Source organism: Cynara cardunculus (assembly GCF_001531365.2).
Source record: "Cynara cardunculus var. scolymus isolate 2C chromosome LG 5, CcrdV1, whole genome shotgun sequence".
Classification (NCBI taxonomy): Eukaryota; Viridiplantae; Streptophyta; class Magnoliopsida; order Asterales; family Asteraceae; genus Cynara; species Cynara cardunculus.
In genome coordinates this window covers 30,281,585-30,299,699 of record NC_037532.1, presented here as the reverse complement: position 1 = coordinate 30,299,699, position 18,115 = coordinate 30,281,585, and the positions used below count along the sequence as shown (strand labels likewise).

Here is an 18,115-nt window from a genome sequence, read left to right as displayed (position 1 = left end):
ATAAGTTGTATTTTTGCATAATTTACCTGTAATCTTGAATTTTAAGTAAACATTGGTTTTATGTGGTTTTGAGAAAGTGATAATGTTTTTATTTTTGAATAAAATATAAATTTAAAAATATCATAAAATTTTGAAAAAAAAAATATCGATACCAATATTAAATTAATCTTTTTAAAAGTTCTTTTGTTTTGGTGTAATTTTCTTAATTAAATTTTTTCAATTATAATTAATTTAGGTTTAGTAACAAAGAAATTTAATTCAGGTTTAATAATATATTTTTTATAAAGATAATAACAAAGTATTCTGTTAGTTATCAATGATTATCCTAATTATATTTTAGATTTTTTATATTTAAAATAAGATGTTTATCCAATATTTGATTATGTTTATCTGCAGTTAGTTAGATGAATTCAAGTATTGGGCTTTAATAGGTTGTACTTATGCATAATTACTTGTAATCTTAAATTTTAAGTAAATATGCATCAATAAACAGTATTTCATGCATAAAAAATCGTTTTTAAGAGTTTTTGTCAAATGCTTTATAATATAGTATAGAAGTATAGATAAACTCTTAAAAAACCACTCTCTCATTCAGGATAAACATAAAATTCAAATTCTAAACAAAATAATTACTTAATATTCAATATTACAATTAAATTTGACAAATAAAGAGAAACATAATCAAACTCATGATAAACAAGAAATTCAAAATAATTACAGAGAAACATAATTCCTGATAAGAAAATACAACAAAAAATTGATATCTATACTATATTATAAAACATTTGACAAAAACTATTAAAAACAATTTTTTATGCATAAAGTACCGTTATTGACACACATTACTTAATATTCAATATTACAAGTAAATTGTACGTAAATACAACTTATTAAAACTTTATGTTTGAATTCATGTAACTAACTGCAGATTAACATACTCAAATAAAAGACAAACATTTCATTTTGAATATAAAATATCTAAAATATAATAAGGATAATTATTAAGTTCTAATAGAATACTTAATTATTATCTTCATAAAAAGTTATATTGTTAAATCAAAAATAAATTATTTCATTATTACCCTTAAATTAAATTATAATAAAAAAAAATTACACAAAAGAACGATAAGTTTTAAATAGTTAATTTCACACTAATTTCGATATTTTTTTTTCAAAATTTTATGATATTTTAAAATATATATTTTATTAAAAAATAAAAAACATTATTGTTTTCTCAAAACCACATAAAATCGTATTATAACATCGATAGAGACAGATAATAAAACAAAACATTAAAATTAAGATATATCTCAATGTATTGTGCGAGTACCTTTCTAGTTATAGAAATGAGAAATTTTACACACGAAATGTAATAATTAAATATTTTAAAAAATTCACTTTTAAAAGTAAATACATACTCTTCAATTCTACTCATATATATTTTTTGACATGAAAAAATTTCATCGGTACACAATTGTCAAATAGTTGATGAAAAAGATGTAATAGTTATATAAAGACGTTATTTCAAGGACTTTTTTAATTCGTAAGATCCATGAAATCTAATTTATACTCTAAAAACTAATTAAAAAAATAAAATCCAATTTAATTTTGAAAACTCCTCCTCTCTTTTCTTTTCTCTCTCTATTATATACAAGTACAAAAAAAAAGTACAGATAAGAATAAGATAACATATTGTGACCTTTTTTTTAAGAAATATTATTATAATTTGTAAACATATTGTGAACACACTATAAATCTATGAAATATGGTATGCTTTGTGAACATATTGTGAACACCAACTAAAATAACAGAACTAAATCTAAACCTACCACTTGTTCATTTTATGTACATATTTAATTATTCATGTGTGCGCATACATACATCAAAGAGGAGAGAACTTTAATTTTTTTTCTAAAAAATGTATTTATGGAGTTCTTAAAATGATTATAAATATCGAACAATCCACAACTTCTCAAAATTCATTTCCGCAGGAATATAAACAGAAAATGTTGGATACATAATGCATCTTATCATTTCCAGATCCTATTTCGTCTGAGATTTATAAAAAAGAAAAAGAGAAAAAGAATGTCTTTGTTTATCCCACTGTATTTGCACAAAAATCAGATGAAAACAACGTTTGATACACCAAATCTTTATACAATCAATAATAGTTTTGCATACTGTCAAACTCAAAATCCAGCCATAAGCAAAAACAGCCTTTACTACCCACTACAGCTTTATGAAGTTTTTGAAACAATATGTACCCAAAATAAACCATCCAACAAGAAGAATTGCAAAGAACGCCAAAAAAGTAAGAAAATTAGCTCCTCCAAATGTGATTCCTACCAAGAATATCATCACAAATGGAACATAAGCTCGAATCATCGATGTCGTATTTACCCATTGACCTTTCAGCAGAATCAATGCTGCCACATTGACTACGTTCCACCCCCCGTTTTGGAACTCCAACCGGTTCAGATTATGGGCCACGAAGGAGTGACAGTTGCACGTTAAGATGTTATATGTTCGGTGTTGGTATTCTTGTGTGCTCTTTTTTAAGGCATCATCCCATGTGTGTTGGTTTCTTCCCGACTCTACTAGTCTGTATTCTTCTTCGCTTCTGTACATGCTGGACGGATGAGGGGTTATGGAGCACTGTAGCGAAAGATTAGAAGAGTTAAGGTGTAATGTAGTTGGGATATAAGCTCTCTAAATAGCCTAATGACGTTAAAAGAATACGCATACATAAAGAAACACAAAAAGGTGTGTGTTGTCCCCTTCCAAGAGAAGGTTTCATATTTTTATTCCAACAGTTGGGAAAAATCAAATGAGAACCACAAAAATGTTGGGAACCATGAGAACCAATCTCAACCATTCAATGAGTTTGATTTCAGGCTAGGATTCAATGTGGTATTATTATTTATGTGTTTGTGTATGTTTCACATTTGAAACTGGTTCCCACAGTTCTTACTATTTTTGTGTTTCTCATTTGATTTGTCCCATATATAGAAGAAAGCATAAATATTTTGAGAAATTAGAAACCAACTATTTTCATGTATTAATCATGGTGATAATGCAAAATATTATTCATCATGAATATCATACATTTTCATTAATGATATCATGCATTTTTATCGTGAATATCACATATTTTCATGATGAATAATTTTCATCATGATATCTATCATGATATTCATCATGGAAAGAATTAATAATCGGTTCCCGGATTCCCAAAATAATAACGGTTGTGTGTTGTGGGATAAGGCTTTGACAAGCACTATTCAGTGCACTTAGATTCCATGAATGCAATCTCTCTTATATATACATATGCACCCGATGTCATGGATGAACTCTTGGCTATTGTATGAATATTGCAACAGTTGACGACGCATATAGTAAGGAAAAACTGTTGGAGTATATGTAAAATATCTCAAATACCCTTCAATACTGATGAAATAAGAGAATTCCCAACTTCTGTAACAATAGAAATGTAGAAATACTCATGGGACATCCGAAAACGAGAATTATTACACGTAAATAGTATTACGAAACAGAGAGAAGTTACTTTGTGCCTGATAAATAAGCAAGGTCAAGACTTCTTGAGTTCTTTCTTACACATGTATTGATGTATATAAACTTGTGTAATGTTACAAAAACATGAATCACTCAGAAAACATTGAAGAGTGACACCTAATGGATGCAGGTTCATTCAATGACAACGATTCCAATTAATGGGTAATTTCAGAAGCAATGATGATGATTATTCAATTTATCACGAGGAACTGAGTTCAGTGGCTAGACTACAGATATACAGTCTATCATATACAAATTGGTAATAACAGTAAACAGGTTGTACCTTCTCTTTGCTTATTTGGACGTAACGAGCCACAGCCCCAAAAGTAAAGTTATCTACGCACACAAAGTTAGGTCCTGCAAAGTCCAGGATGACTCCGTCTTCTCTGCCTATACCAATATGACCAACAAATGGAAGGAGCCATGAAATAACAGGGAGGGGTGTCCATACAATGCAGCATGGAAAACGAGCTCTTGATGGATCAATCTGCATGTTTTGGGGAACAGTGTGCTCAATCATCATGCTGTGGTTAGGTTCTGTATCCGATTCCATTGTAAGAACTGCAAAGACTAGATTGCTTTAGTATATATGCTGCTTATAAATCACGATTATGCTAATCATGTAACAAGTCTCCACTTCCGAATTCACCAAAAACAAAGGATATTGCAATCTTACCTAATTAAGCAAGAATTCAATAGCTTTTTATTTTGAATGTATGACCTTTTTCTTCTTTACAGTTTCTTCTCTTCTGCAATATTGATTTCTTTTTGGGGATGGGATGTGGTAGGGGCACAACACCTCTACTTGGATCTCAGTAAAGTTCTAACTGAATGGCTTTACTACTATCATTAAGGAATTTTTATCGCTTCCACTTGGAATACAATTATTTAGAGGAAAACCAGGTTCAATAAGGCCCCTAGCTTGAGATAAGATCCATCTCTAACAGGTAGGACCCATTGTAGCATCAGATGCACTCTTAAGTAATTTCCCCGTGGATCCTATATTGCTAGAAGTAAATCATATAAGAAAGTGGATTGGTATTCGTATGATTGTTACTTTCGAACATGGCATGCAGAGGAACACTTTAATAATTAGGTAAGTAGCAATTTTATAGTGCCACTTAAATAATTTCTTAGTTAGAGATGAAGCATGACTTTTGCTTAAAAAGCATAACATGAGACTTTTTATTTCAGGGGTTTATGGCTGCTTGAATAATTCACAGAAAATTATGATCTTCAGTGCTGCTTGGCTAAGCTCTCAGTTTTGTTTTCCAGATTCTGAATGGAGTCCCCCTTACATGTAAGTTCTATCACCACCAGTCTACCATTAGAATTGTTGGAAGCACCAATGCTTCATGGCTTGTTCATAACTTCTATTTGTAACAAATCTGCAGTGATCACTCTAAAGTGAGGATGCTTATCCGTTGTACCTAGGCTTTGTTATTAAATGCTGTGACAAAGCATATAAATCAAACTTAAAAGAGATTCATACCGAGAGATTTCTGGGAAAATTCATGCAGGAAAAAATCAATGCCCGAGGAGAAAACATAACAACATGAATCAGTTCCCTAATTTTCTATTTCCCTAATCAAGGAACTACAATTTCTCCAATTTGTCATTTCTTACAAACCTATGCGCAGTAATCGCAACAAGATCATTAATTGCAGAATTTCCATGATCATCACTAAACATAAATCAAACCAGAAATTCGGAATACATCCACAAAACCACTAAGGATCTACACGATGAAACAAAAAATAAATGTAGACACCATAAAATTTCCAACTTCCGGTTGTAATTGAACAAGATCTAACACGACGAAGCATATACAATTTAAGATCCAATAATCCAAAGAACAAAAATGAGCAAGTAATCTAGATACAGAATTGGGGTACCTGTGTTACGATCCAAAAACCCTCCAACAGAAAATTATGAAGATGACACGATCCAGGAACCGAGAGGCGTGAGCCCACGTTTTCTAGGTTAAAAAGTCAAAATCATGCTTTGACCAGCAGTTGGACGTGTGACATGATTGTAGAAATTAAAAGCGTGTTTCAGGTCGGTTATAAAAACAACTAAATGATTTGTTACGTTTTGACACCGATAATAAGTATTTTTAAGTGTTTGGATAAATAATTTATATCGATACCAAATCGGTATAAAAAGTTTTTAAAGAAGTTAAACCCTTTAGACTTATAATAAATTGATAAGTGCTTTTATAAAAAAAAATTAAGTTGTTTTAAATAAACAATCCCAAACACCTCCAAATTTTAATTTTGATATAAGAAAATTAGTAGACATGGATTGTATCTACAAGAATTAAAGCATGTATTTGATTTTATATGATATAAAATTCCCTATAAATGAATATAATAAAAATAAACACAATTTTATATGAAAAAAATATAATTTATAATTTATGTTTGTATAAAATAGAAATTACAGTCATTTGATGATCATAACATCGAAAGAAAAAAGTCAAGGTAATATTAACGCACGTTAATTATATCAACATGCATTACCGGACAACAAACCTTCAGTGACGAACTTTATCGAATGATATAATTCCTTTGCGATCACTGATGGAACATTGTCGAAATAGGATTTTATAATTTTGCACTGATGGTTTTCATATCCATTGTTAATATGCTAGTGATGTAATTAAACATATTAATGATGGATTACCGACAAAGTAGAAAACCATGGTTTGAAAAAATTAAATGAACTGTAAGTAACCCTCTGATGATTACCGAAGGATTACAGAAAAAATCAGAACTAAAATTTAAATGACCTATAGGTAATCTGGATTTCCTAGGGATTGTGATGGCAAAAAAATCAAATAAAAAAATAAAAATTAAATTTAATAATATGTTGGTAATCGCTGAAGGATCATCGAAGAAAATAGAAAGCAAATCAAATGAAAAACTAAAAAAAAATGAAATTTAAATCCTTTTGATCCCTCGTAAATCATCATAAGGGGACGAGACCTTCTTGACCCCCGCTTTATGACGATCTCGGTTTCGAGTTAGATTTATACAAATGTACTCTTCGTACCTGCTAACCATATTATAACCTGACTAAAATCTCTTCGATCTCGTGTAAATCATAATTACACAAAATGATTGATCACATTAAGAGAATCTCCAATGGCTGTTTCTCAATCTTGGTGGACCGGTTCTTCATCTAAATGCCAGTGTGGAAGGGAACAGGTTCAGAACCCGTTCTTCATCTAAATGGTGGAACTCAATCCGAATAATTAATCGAAAATAAGTATAATTTAGGTTAATATATGAATCGGCTCATGATTGACGGTAGAAGATTATTTATACAATATGTAGGAAAGATAAATCTAATTATACACGGTCATGAACCTCTAAAAGTGTTCATGAATAGAGATATCTCAATTCACCAACAATATTTAACTCTCATTTATAGTTATTGTCGAAGCAGTTGAGAAGCGTAAGAAAGGATCATAACCCTTGATTACCTTTAATCTCAAATCCATCCATGAATCGCACTTGATACGGGGATTGATCCGGTGCATCTCATCCTAATGTGCATCCGAGGGTGGTTATGCTTCTCATCTTAACTCTCATTCTCACCGAAACCCAACCCAACCCAACCATGTGTGTATATATGTATGTATGTGTATATATATATATATATATATGTGTGTGTGTGTGTGTATATATATGTATGTATGTATGCATGTATGCATGTATGTATGTATGCATGTATGTACGTAGGGAAGAATTCAAACGAGAACATCCCTGTTTTATAAAAATGCAAGAACATTTTCGGGCCTCCAAATTAATTAACATATTGAAAATTAGATCGAATAAATGAAAAGGAAATTAGTATTTATCCATAATATTTTGTTATCATAGATTTATCCTTATCTCTTACATGTTGTTACAATCATCATAGACCTGTTATGTCGATGCGTCCGTTGTCGATAATAATGTGATAAAACTGTGATAATTATCTGATTTTGTCATGATAATAATGTGATAATGATTTGATAAGTTCAAGACTTTTTATGATGTGATAATCATCTAATAATTAAGTAATTTTTGTTGTAATAGTGATGTGATAATGTTGTGATAATTGCAAACCAATGATGATCACGTCTACATTCATCTCTTTGTCTATTCATTATATGATTTTGCTGTGATAATTATTTGATACTGGTTAACATATTATACACACACACACACACACACACACACATATATATATATATATATATATATGCGATTTTAGAGATAAAGATGCCACCAAAAATACTGATAAATACGAAATCACATGATAATTATTAATCAATTAGTACTTTTTCTTTTAATTTTAATTATGAGTTAAGTAATTTTGAGGTCCATAAATATTCTCGTATTCTCGTAAAACAGAAATGTTCTCGTTTGAACCTCCACCTATATATATATATATATACACACACACACACAAGGGTTAAAAGGAAAACCACAAATAAATAAAAAATTGAGAAACACCATAATAACCATTTATTTGTCTAATTTGCACATGTGCGTAATATTAAATTATCTTTATGCACATGTAGATACCCGACAAATGAATGGTTATTAGTATGATTCTCAATTTTCCATTTTTTTGTGGTTTTACCTTAAACCTAAGTATATATTTTTGTGTATATATATATATATATATATTCAAATGACAACACCTCCATTAATTTTATGAAAATACGAGAACGTCCATAACATGTGATGTTACACGTGAGAAAACACAGTGGTGTTGTCCGCGACTTAGATCACACCAAAGGACGCCCGCATCTTTCATTTATTATCAAATGTGATAAACTATAATATCATATATGAAATGTTCATGACTGTTATTTGATTTCATATATATATATATATATATAACAACAAATAGAAATTTAATGTTGTATTTATAAACGATTATTTGTGTCTAGAGAAACTCATGTTGGGACAAGTAACCTTAAATAAAGGAAGGAGATAGAGGTGGCAACAAGCACTCTCCATGCCTTTTGGATCTTGAGACAATATTTTTAGACTTAATTAATGTTTTCATGACCTCCATCAAAATTCTCCTCCTCCTCCTCCTCCCATAACTATGGCTGCCGGAAAATCTCGTGGTTCCAAAAGACCTTCCGGTGGTGGTGCTTCTTGTAATTCATCAACAGCCACCGTACTCGTGTTCATATTCGTTTGCATTTTTGGTGTCTGGATGCTAACCTCTAACTCCATTGTTTCCCCTCAAAAGAAATCCATCATCATGGATTCCGTATTCGATAACGTTCATCGTAAGCGAAATCTACCACGAAAGATCCCGACTCATCATCATACTGTTTTCGAAGACAATCCAGGTGATCTACCCGCCGACGCCATTAAATCCGATGATGATTTCATGGCCCATGATCGAGAACTGGATCGAAACTACTCCAAACATGAAGACAATGAACCAAAAGAAACTGAGCATGACCACGATCATGAAATCACTAGAAATGGTTTTGAGACTTTGAATGATAGTGATATCAACCACCATGGATTTCAAGAAAAAGTGCGTAAAAAGGAGCAAAAACCGAAGACGAAAGATACGCAATCGTTCGAGGGGAACAAGAAACCTTACAAACAACATACTGAGAATATGATTACAACCAAGAAAAAGACTGAAAATGAAGCAGATCATCAAGAGAGCAATAGAAAAAAGCAAGTTACAGATGCGAATGAAGGTGACGAAGATCAAGAAAACCGTAAGAGAGACGAAGAACACGAAAAAGGACCGGACGAGGATACGGAAATACGATCCCACTCGATTGCAAACGAGACAAAAGCCCAATTTGAAAATCAAGAAGCTAAGAAAGAAACCATCACAACATCAAAGAAAGATAATACCAAAACAAACGAAATAAGATCTTTCGGGATGATACCAGACGAGTCAAACGAAGCAAAGAACGAATGGTTAACTCAAGCTGACCAATCTACGAACCATAATTCGAGAAGCCGAGACGGAGGCAATAACGACGGCGGTGGTAATACCGGTGGCGTCACAGTGAAGAATGACGTAGGCACGTCGGAGTACAAATGGGAATTGTGCAATGTAACGGCAGGGAACGATTACATTCCTTGTTTAGATAACGTGAAAGCGATCAACGCGTTGCGTGGTAGTAGGGACCATTTTGAGCATCGGCAGAGGCTTTGCCCCGATGAGGCTCCAACGTGTCTTGTTCCTCTCCCGGACGGTTACAAGACACCTCTCCCGTGGCCTCAAAGCAGAGATAAGGTACGAATACTGTTGGATTCTTACATCAGTTAAACACGTACCATCAAATAGTCACAAATGCTTGATAAATTTTAGGGTGTACAACGCAGATATGGTTCAATAACGTACCACACAAGGGGTTGGCAGCAGTAAAAGGGCACCAAAATTGGGTGAAGTTGACAGGGGAATTCCTCACTTTCCCTGGAGGTGGAACTCAATTTATCCATGGTGCTCTCCATTATATTGATTTCGTGCAACAGGTAACAGAATTTACGACCATTACATGTATTATCTAAAAGTGTTACAATAAGTTGATAATATGTAACGAATGTTTTAACAAGTTTTTTAGAACACTTTTGAAGTAAAATGTTCTTATTGGTTTTTTTTAGGATAATGACACATCTTTTTATAAAACATTTGTTTTATAAGACGGTTTTTAAAATAATTCATATCAGTTTTTTTATTTATTTCAAAAGTGTTCTAACAACTTGTTACATAGAGTCATCCAAAAGCGTGTAACACATTTATTTAAGACGCACAATTCACTACAACAACATTAGATTCACTACAAAACAAATAGCCTTCACCAACGGAAATATCAGTTGGTAATCCGTGGGGAAAAGCCATCACCGGTAGATCTCATTGCCGGAGAAAGTGTGGCCGATGATTGTGATTCCCGACGGATTTTCAATTACCGATGGAAAAATCCGTCAGTAATCCGCTATAAATCTGTCGGTAATTACCGGCGGGAAAATACGTCGGTGATGTCTCTTTGTTTTGTAGTTGTTTATAGGATGTCTAAAATGTCTAAACATTATAAGAAAATGCTTTATAGGACTTAAGTTTATAGGGCAAAAAGACGTTCTTTCTAAAATTGTTACGATATGTTTATAGAATAATTTTGGGTGTTTTAAAAAGTTTATTAGGGTGCTTTCAAAAATAGAATGTTGTATTAACTATTTTATAAGAATCTATTCGAAAAGTGTCTTATAAACACAAGTGTCTTATAAAAAGATGAATTTACAAGACACTTCTCAAAATTGTTCTATAAAATAGCTAATACGACAATTCATTTTAAAAGTGTCATAAAAACTCATTAAAATGTCCAGAAGCGTTCTATAAAAATATCATAACACTTTTAGATGTGACGCTTGATAGTTTCATTTTATAAATGGACGTCATAATAGAATATACCCTTGATTATTTTAGGTGTCTTATGGACCCAATTTTGTTGCGGTGATTGTTTGGTTATATAAAAATGTCTATTTAGATATATTTGACTTCCTGTAAAGTCGATTTTTGTTGTAATGATAAAAAACAATTAACGTAAACATGACTTAAAACCCAACTTCATCGACTTCTTACGAGGTGCAGATAGTACCCGAGATCGAATGGGGAAAGCACACGAGAGTAATACTGGATGTTGGGTGTGGAGTTGCAAGTTTTGGTGGCTATTTATTCGATAGAAACGTACTTACGATGTCATTTGCGCCAAAAGATGAACACGAAGCTCAAGTTCAGTTTGCTCTTGAGAGAGGAATACCAGCGGTTTCCGCTGTAATGGGCACTCAACGCCTTCCATTTTCAAGCGGGGTTTTCGATCTTGTTCATTGTGCTCGTTGTAGAGTACCTTGGCACAGAGAAGGTTTAGTTTTTCTGTAACTTATACAAGCATTCACTACAACAAAATCAGTTTTATAGAACGTCAAATATGTCTAAATTTTCTGAATAGACTCCTTTAGGGGATTTATATAAATAAGACTAAACAATTGTGCGTTTTATGTAAAAGTGTTACATGATGTTTTGAAGACATCCCAACAGGTTTTTTAGGACACTTTTAAAATAGAATGTTGTAATATTATTATAGGACATTTTTAAGAAGTATCATATAAACACAACTTTTTCAAATGATGTTATATACAAAGTCTAATACGACGCTTTAGTTCAAAAGTATTCTAAAAAACTTGTTAGAACCCCCAAATATCGTCCTATCAACTTAATGTAATACCTTCATATCTAACACTCAGGGGTTGTTTGTTTACCTTTTAATAGTTTCATTAAGAGACAACATCTGAATCGTTAAGAGGTGAATCTTGTTTGGCACCAAAAAAGTCCGCCTCTTAATGGTTCTGAAATCATCTGAATGATTTTGTATCCTAGATCTCCCTTAACCATTAAGAGCCCTAATTTCATTGTACACAATTACCAGACAATTGTATCTCATTTTGCAGAATATCATGAAAGCCTCTTTAATCATTTTGACCACTTAATCATTCTGCACCAACCCATTTAGCAACTACCAAACAACCTCTCAATTGTTGATTCTATAAACCTAACCAGTCTATTACTGGATTTAGACATATTTAACTTCCTACATAATCGATTTCACTGTAGTGTCGACCCGTGTTTTAAAACTTTACATGCTTATAAACAGTTAGAATCAAGTTGCTATTTCTTGTGAAGGTGGTACGCTTCTTTTGGAGCTTAATCGCGTTCTTCGGCCAGGAGGTTATTTCGTTTGGTCGGCAACACCCGTTTACCAGAAGCACAAAGAGGATGTCGAGATATGGGAAGGTGCATATCGTTAGAAAATCTTGTTTATCGACTCGAAACTCGGAAGTTTCTTAAGATAACTAACATAGGATCTTTGATTCAGCCATGTCTGCCCTAACAAGGGCTATGTGTTGGGAGCTTCTTACCATCAAGAAGGATAAGCTGAATGGAATTGGTGTTGCTGTCTACCAAAAGCCAGACTCAAATGAATGTTATAAGGAAAGAAAGAAACAAGAACCTCAGATGTGTGATGATAACCCAAATGCTGCATGGTATGTAGGAGTCGAATTGTTTAAAATTAATCTTTCACCGCAACAAAATCGGTTTTGTACGAAATCAATTATGTCTATAAATGTCATGGGAAATTGCTTTATACGACTTAAGTTTATAGGACCAAACAATTGTGCGTCCTATGTAAAGCGTTGCAACAAACTATAGGACGTTTTTGAACATTTTAACGAGTTTTTAGGACCTTTCTAAAATACGTCTTTATCTGACATTATTTGAAAAAATGTCCTAAAAAACAAATTTCTTATATAAACAGGCGTGTTTACATGCTAATACATAAGAAAGTGTCCTGAAAACTTGCTAAGACATTCAAAAGCATTGTATAAACTTATTACAAAGCTTTTACATAGAACGCATAATTGTTTGGTCCTATAAACTTAAGTTGTATAAATCACTACTCTATTAGGACATTTAGACATATTTGGTATTCTATAAAACCAATTTTGTTGCAGTGTATATCAATAATCTATATTTTTTTTTGGGTAAACGTGGGTGTATATCCAGTTATGCGGACCAACTACGAATGGCCTAAAGTCATTGCATGTGAACCTCCATGACCACAAGTACCACGAATGACTTGAAGTCATTGTATGTGAACCTCCATGGCCGCAAGTGCTTTAACAACGCTTGGATTCAAACCCGGAAAAGACAGGATTTTCAATACATCTGCCACTAACCAGTGCGCCATAACCCACGTGCTTAATCAATAATCTAGTTTTCAAAGCGAAATGATTAGCGATTTTCTTGGCAGGTATATACCGCTGCAAACATGTATGCATAAGGTGGCGACTATGGAGACAGAAAGAGGTTCACAATGGCCTGAAGATTGGCCGGCCCGAGTTCAAACGCCTCCGTACTGGTTAAACAAAACCCAGATCGGAATTTACGGAAAACCAGCTCCAAATGATTTCGAACAAGATTACGAGAACTGGAAATCAGTGGTTACCGAAACCTATATGAATGGTTTAAAAATAAGCTGGAATAATGTAAGGAATGTTATGGATATGAGAGCTGTCTATGGGGGGTAAGTATTACCATACATTCTTCTTCATCAACTGTTTTTTATTTATTACTGTGGGTGTCTAGACCAGCTTGTACACATCTCGACTAATCCCATGGGTCCGACAGAATAACCAGGAAAGGTGACCTCTGAGGAGGGGACCCAAAGGGCCACTACAAACAGATCGAGTTTAGAGGAAACCTAGAGCTTTTAAGGGGTGTTTGGGATTGCTTATAAAAAAAACTTATTGACTTATTCCGGTGTGACATCGGTAATAAGCACTTTTAAGTGTTTGGATAAACAACTTATACCGGTGCCAAACCGGCAATAAAGATTTTTTGAAGAAGTTAAATAATTCTGACTTATAATAAGTTGATAAGTGCTTTTCTAGAAAAACATAAGTTGTTTCAAATAAACAATCCCAAACACCCCTAAGTGTCCGTTTAGAATGCTTTATAAGACTTGAGTTTATAGGAACAAAGTGTCTTATCTAAAAGTGTTACAATAAATTTATTGGACGTTTTTGGACACAGTAACAAGTTTTTTAGATATGTCGTGTTAGATATTTTATATATAAAATATCGTATTAGGTATTAGGTATTTTATATGATACTATTTGAAAAAGCGTCTTATAAAATAACTGAAACAACTTTTATTTTAAAAAAAATCCTAAAAAACTTGTTACGATGTTTTATAAATTTATTTTTAACACTTTTAGATATGACACTTTATTTGTTGGTTATATAAATTTAAGTCTTATAAAACACTTTATTAGAGCACTTGAACACCTTATGCGTCCTATAAAGTCAATTTTGTAGTAATCGCCTAAACCTTATTGATAATTGAGTAATACCTTTTTTTTAAAGATATGACTCATTAATTTGTTTTAAAAGGAGATACAAATTTCGACCGGAAGCTAAACAAGTTTCGATTTTGTAGGTTTGCTGCAGCTTTGATGGATCTGAAATTATGGGTGATGAATGTTGTGAACATAGATTCTCCTGATACGCTCCCGATGATATACGATAGGGGTCTTTTGGGGATTTACCACGACTGGTGTGAATCGTTTAGCACGTATCCTCGGACTTACGATCTTCTTCATGCTGATCATTTGTTTTCGAACTTGAAAAAGAGGTGATTCCAGTAAACAAATTCTCCACGCATGATGAAAATTATTCATAATGAAAATACATGATAAGAATTAATGCGTGATGTTCATGATTTTTCAAGATTATTCATCACGAAAATTAAATACATGAAATAATTGGTTTAACTCCAACAAATTTGGCTTTATAGGACGCCTAAAAAATATATAAACGTCCTAATAGAATACTTCATATAACTTAAGTGTATAGGATATATATAACTATAAAACGTCATATCTAAAAGTGTTACAATAGGTTTATAAGACGATTTTGACCCTTGTGTTTTTAGGACACTTTAATGTCATATAAAATAGCTAATATGACACTTTATTTTAAAAGTGTTCCAAAAAATGCTAAAACTCTTAAAATCGTCCTATAAACCTATTGTAACACTTTTAGATTTGACATTTTTTTGGTTTCGTTCTAAGTCCTATAAAGTATTTTATTAGAACGCTTAAACATTTTTGGCGTCTTATAAAAACAATTTTTTTTGTTGAAAAATGTCTTCAGTTTCTCAAAATATTTATGATTTTTATCTGTGCAGATGCAAGATCACACCGGTTATGGTAGAGGTAGATAGAATCACGAGGCCAGGAGGGAAACTAATTGTTCGAGATGAGTCGAGCATGTTAGAGGAAATCAAGAACTTGTTGAAGTCGCTACACTGGGAGGTTTATTTAACTTCTTTTGAGAACCAAGAACGAATACTCAGCGCCCAAAAGTCAACTTGGCGGCCGAAGACATACGCGACTCGAAATTGATCATGATCATTAGAGACCAGATCGACATAGGATATAGAATCTTAAACTTGAGATCCCGATCATATTGAACTATAATCTCATTTCAAGAAATGCACAAAAACTGTAAAAACCGGTAGTATGCAGTTCTTAGATGTCAATTATGTTCTCAGAGACCATATTAATTCATGTTACAACAAAATTGAGTTTATACAACGTAACAAATATTCAGGTTCCCAATAGACTGTTTCATAGAACCTACTTTATAGAGCAAATGATAAAATGTTCTATCTAAAGATGTTTCAATAAATTTATAGGACATTTTCATATAAAACAATCTTATTAACTATTTAATATTATAAGACACTATTAATTTGAAAGTGTCTTTTAAAATAAATGTCGTATAAAAATATGTGTTTATATGACACTTCTCAAAAGAGTTTTATAAAATAGCTAATACGATTTATTTTAAAAATGTTTTAAAAACCTTGTCAAGACGCCTAAAAACGTCTTAAAAACATATTTTTCAGAAGTGGTATGAAAAGGGTAATGTTGTGATGCTCTATGAGAGTCTTATGCAAACTATTCATATTAGTTCAAGACGAACTGAACGTATGATTTGGGTAAGAATTGATAACCAAATCGATTGCCAATTCTTGACTTAGTGGGAAGCCAAGGTGGACCAGTCTGTCAACATACCCTTTCATTTTCAAAACTTGGGTCTAGATTGACAATCATCATGCAAGCATGTAGTGCTTTGACTGTATCAAACCTCTCCTATCTAGCTTGTAGCTGAAACATGGACTTCAATGAGATAATCACATCTCGTGCAGTCATGCCTTCATGATCTCGCAATAACTCGGACATCATGGAAGCTAGCATAAGGCAACCAACATCTAGTGAGTCATTGACATACTTATCATAAGCAGTTATGATCTTAGTTGAAGCAATTATAGCAGAAGTGTTTGAAGGGGGGTTTTCTAAAACGTTGAACTTCTTTTCATGTCTAAGGACGACACTTAGGAAACGAAATCATTATAGGATGTTCGTCTCGTTTAGTTTTTTCTTATCAAGAATAGACCACAGTGTAAACTCGGATAGGTTGTTTGCGTTTGTTTTTGTGGTGGTAGTAGACATCTACAAAATTTAAGTTCAATTTTAGTAATTTTAAAATCTCAAATAAAATTAATTAACCTTTCAAAAGTTATTTTAATTTGATCTAAGATCCATATTTCACCAATTTCTATAAATTATCAGATGCAATTTTTTATGGAAATAGATTATTTAGGTAGACATCGTTCAATTACATTCAATGTAACTGTTAGGGGCTGTTTGTTCGCGGAATTCAAAGATATTTGATGGAATTGGAATGCCATATTTAACTTTGACCAAATTCCAATTCCTTTGTTTGGTTAATTTCTTGAAATGAATGAAATCCTTCAAATTCTATTGAACTCCACAAATTATTGAATTCACCATTCATTGGCATAATGAAAGGAAATGAATTCCATCACCACCCACCACAACCATGCTACTATTGTTCGTTATGCCCCACCCCTAACCCTCCCACCACCACCACCACCACACCACTATTGTCGTCGCCACCCATCGTACCCCACCACTAACCACCATGCCACTATCGTTGTCATCACCACCCATCCCCTGGCCACTCACTACACATCCTTACTATGACCTTGCTACTACTGTTATTGTCACGCCTCTAACCTAACCCCTACCACCACACCATTATTGTCATTGTCACAACTACCATTTACCCCCAGCCCACCTTATCCCAACACACCACTGGCCACCATGCCATTATTGTTTTCATCATACTCACCCACTTCCAGCCACCCGACCACCATCCCACCACTTTCGTCGTCACAGCTACCACCCCGATACCCATCCCCACTGCCCTACCCCGCTGCCCCACCTTGCTCCTAACCTAACCCCCCACCCACACCACTACTGTCGTATTCACAATTGCCACTCACTTGCACCCGACCTTACCCCAACCCACCATGCCACTATTGTTGTCGTCATACCCACTCACTCCCAGCCACCCGACCACTATTCCACCACTATCATCGTCACTGCTACCATCTTGCCACCTACCCCTACCTACCCTACCGTCCCTCCTCGCTCCCACCTCACCTACTCCAACTCACCATTAACCACCATCCTAGCACTGTAGTCGTCAAAGCTACCACCCACTGCCGCCCTCTGGTCCCACCCCTACCGCCTCGCCCCACCTGCCCCCAACAACCCCAACCTATAGAGCAGGGGTTTGGTAGGGTGGGGCAGAGTGATAATAGTGACATGGTGGTTGGTAGGGTGTGGACGGGGCGGTGGGTGAGATAGTCCAAACAACGACTTCCAATTATTTTGAGAGATTTCATTCCAATTCCTACCAACCAAACGCATGGTCAAATTCCATCAAATTCCATTTTCTGAACCAAACACCCCCTCACGTTTTGTGAGATTCTATTGAATATATCATATATTGGAATTGACATGTTTAATCCCACTTCAACGGCCTTAAAAATACTAATAGATGGCCA

The 18,115-nt window shown here is 33.5% G+C and overlaps 2 protein-coding genes across 2 annotated transcripts; one reads left to right on the top strand and one right to left on the bottom strand.

The window, feature by feature from the left end:
• Positions 1 to 2,122: 2,122 nt before the first annotated feature.
• Positions 2,123 to 5,563, bottom strand: LOC112513145 (protein RTE1-HOMOLOG-like). The gene is made up of 3 exons (XM_025119306.1): positions 5,469 to 5,563; positions 3,857 to 4,134; positions 2,123 to 2,655 (listed from the first exon to the last, which is right to left on the bottom strand). Exons 2-3 carry the CDS (start codon positions 4,124 to 4,126, stop codon positions 2,230 to 2,232), a joined length of 696 nt encoding a protein of 231 aa, XP_024975074.1. The 5' UTR covers positions 4,127 to 4,134; positions 5,469 to 5,563; the 3' UTR covers positions 2,123 to 2,229.
• A 3,119-nt stretch (positions 5,564 to 8,682) lies between these two features.
• LOC112512982 (probable methyltransferase PMT27) lies at positions 8,683 to 15,578 on the top strand. Its single transcript, XM_025119108.1, has 9 exons — positions 8,683 to 9,601; positions 9,638 to 9,852; positions 9,942 to 10,091; positions 11,206 to 11,476; positions 12,295 to 12,405; positions 12,488 to 12,656; positions 13,424 to 13,696; positions 14,612 to 14,806; positions 15,362 to 15,578. Exons 1-9 carry the CDS (start codon positions 8,683 to 8,685, stop codon positions 15,576 to 15,578), a joined length of 2,520 nt encoding a protein of 839 aa, XP_024974876.1.
• The last annotated feature ends 2,537 nt before the right edge of the window (positions 15,579 to 18,115 follow it).

Excerpts from the sequence above, each read along its gene's own strand:
- LOC112513145 (XM_025119306.1), bottom strand. The coding sequence starts at position 4,126 with ATGGAATCGGATACAGAACCTAACCACAGCATGATGATTGAGCACACT. Across the intron at positions 2,656-3,856 it reads TCCAAATAAGCAAAGAGAAG|TGCTCCATAACCCCTCATCC; the intron begins GTACAACCTGTT and ends CTTTCGCTACAG.
- LOC112512982 (XM_025119108.1), top strand. The coding sequence starts at position 8,683 with ATGGCTGCCGGAAAATCTCGTGGTTCCAAAAGACCTTCCGGTGGTGGT. Across the intron at positions 12,406-12,487 it reads GGATGTCGAGATATGGGAAG|CCATGTCTGCCCTAACAAGG; the intron begins GTGCATATCGTT and ends TCTTTGATTCAG. Across the intron at positions 14,807-15,361 it reads TTTTCGAACTTGAAAAAGAG|ATGCAAGATCACACCGGTTA; the intron begins GTGATTCCAGTA and ends TTATCTGTGCAG.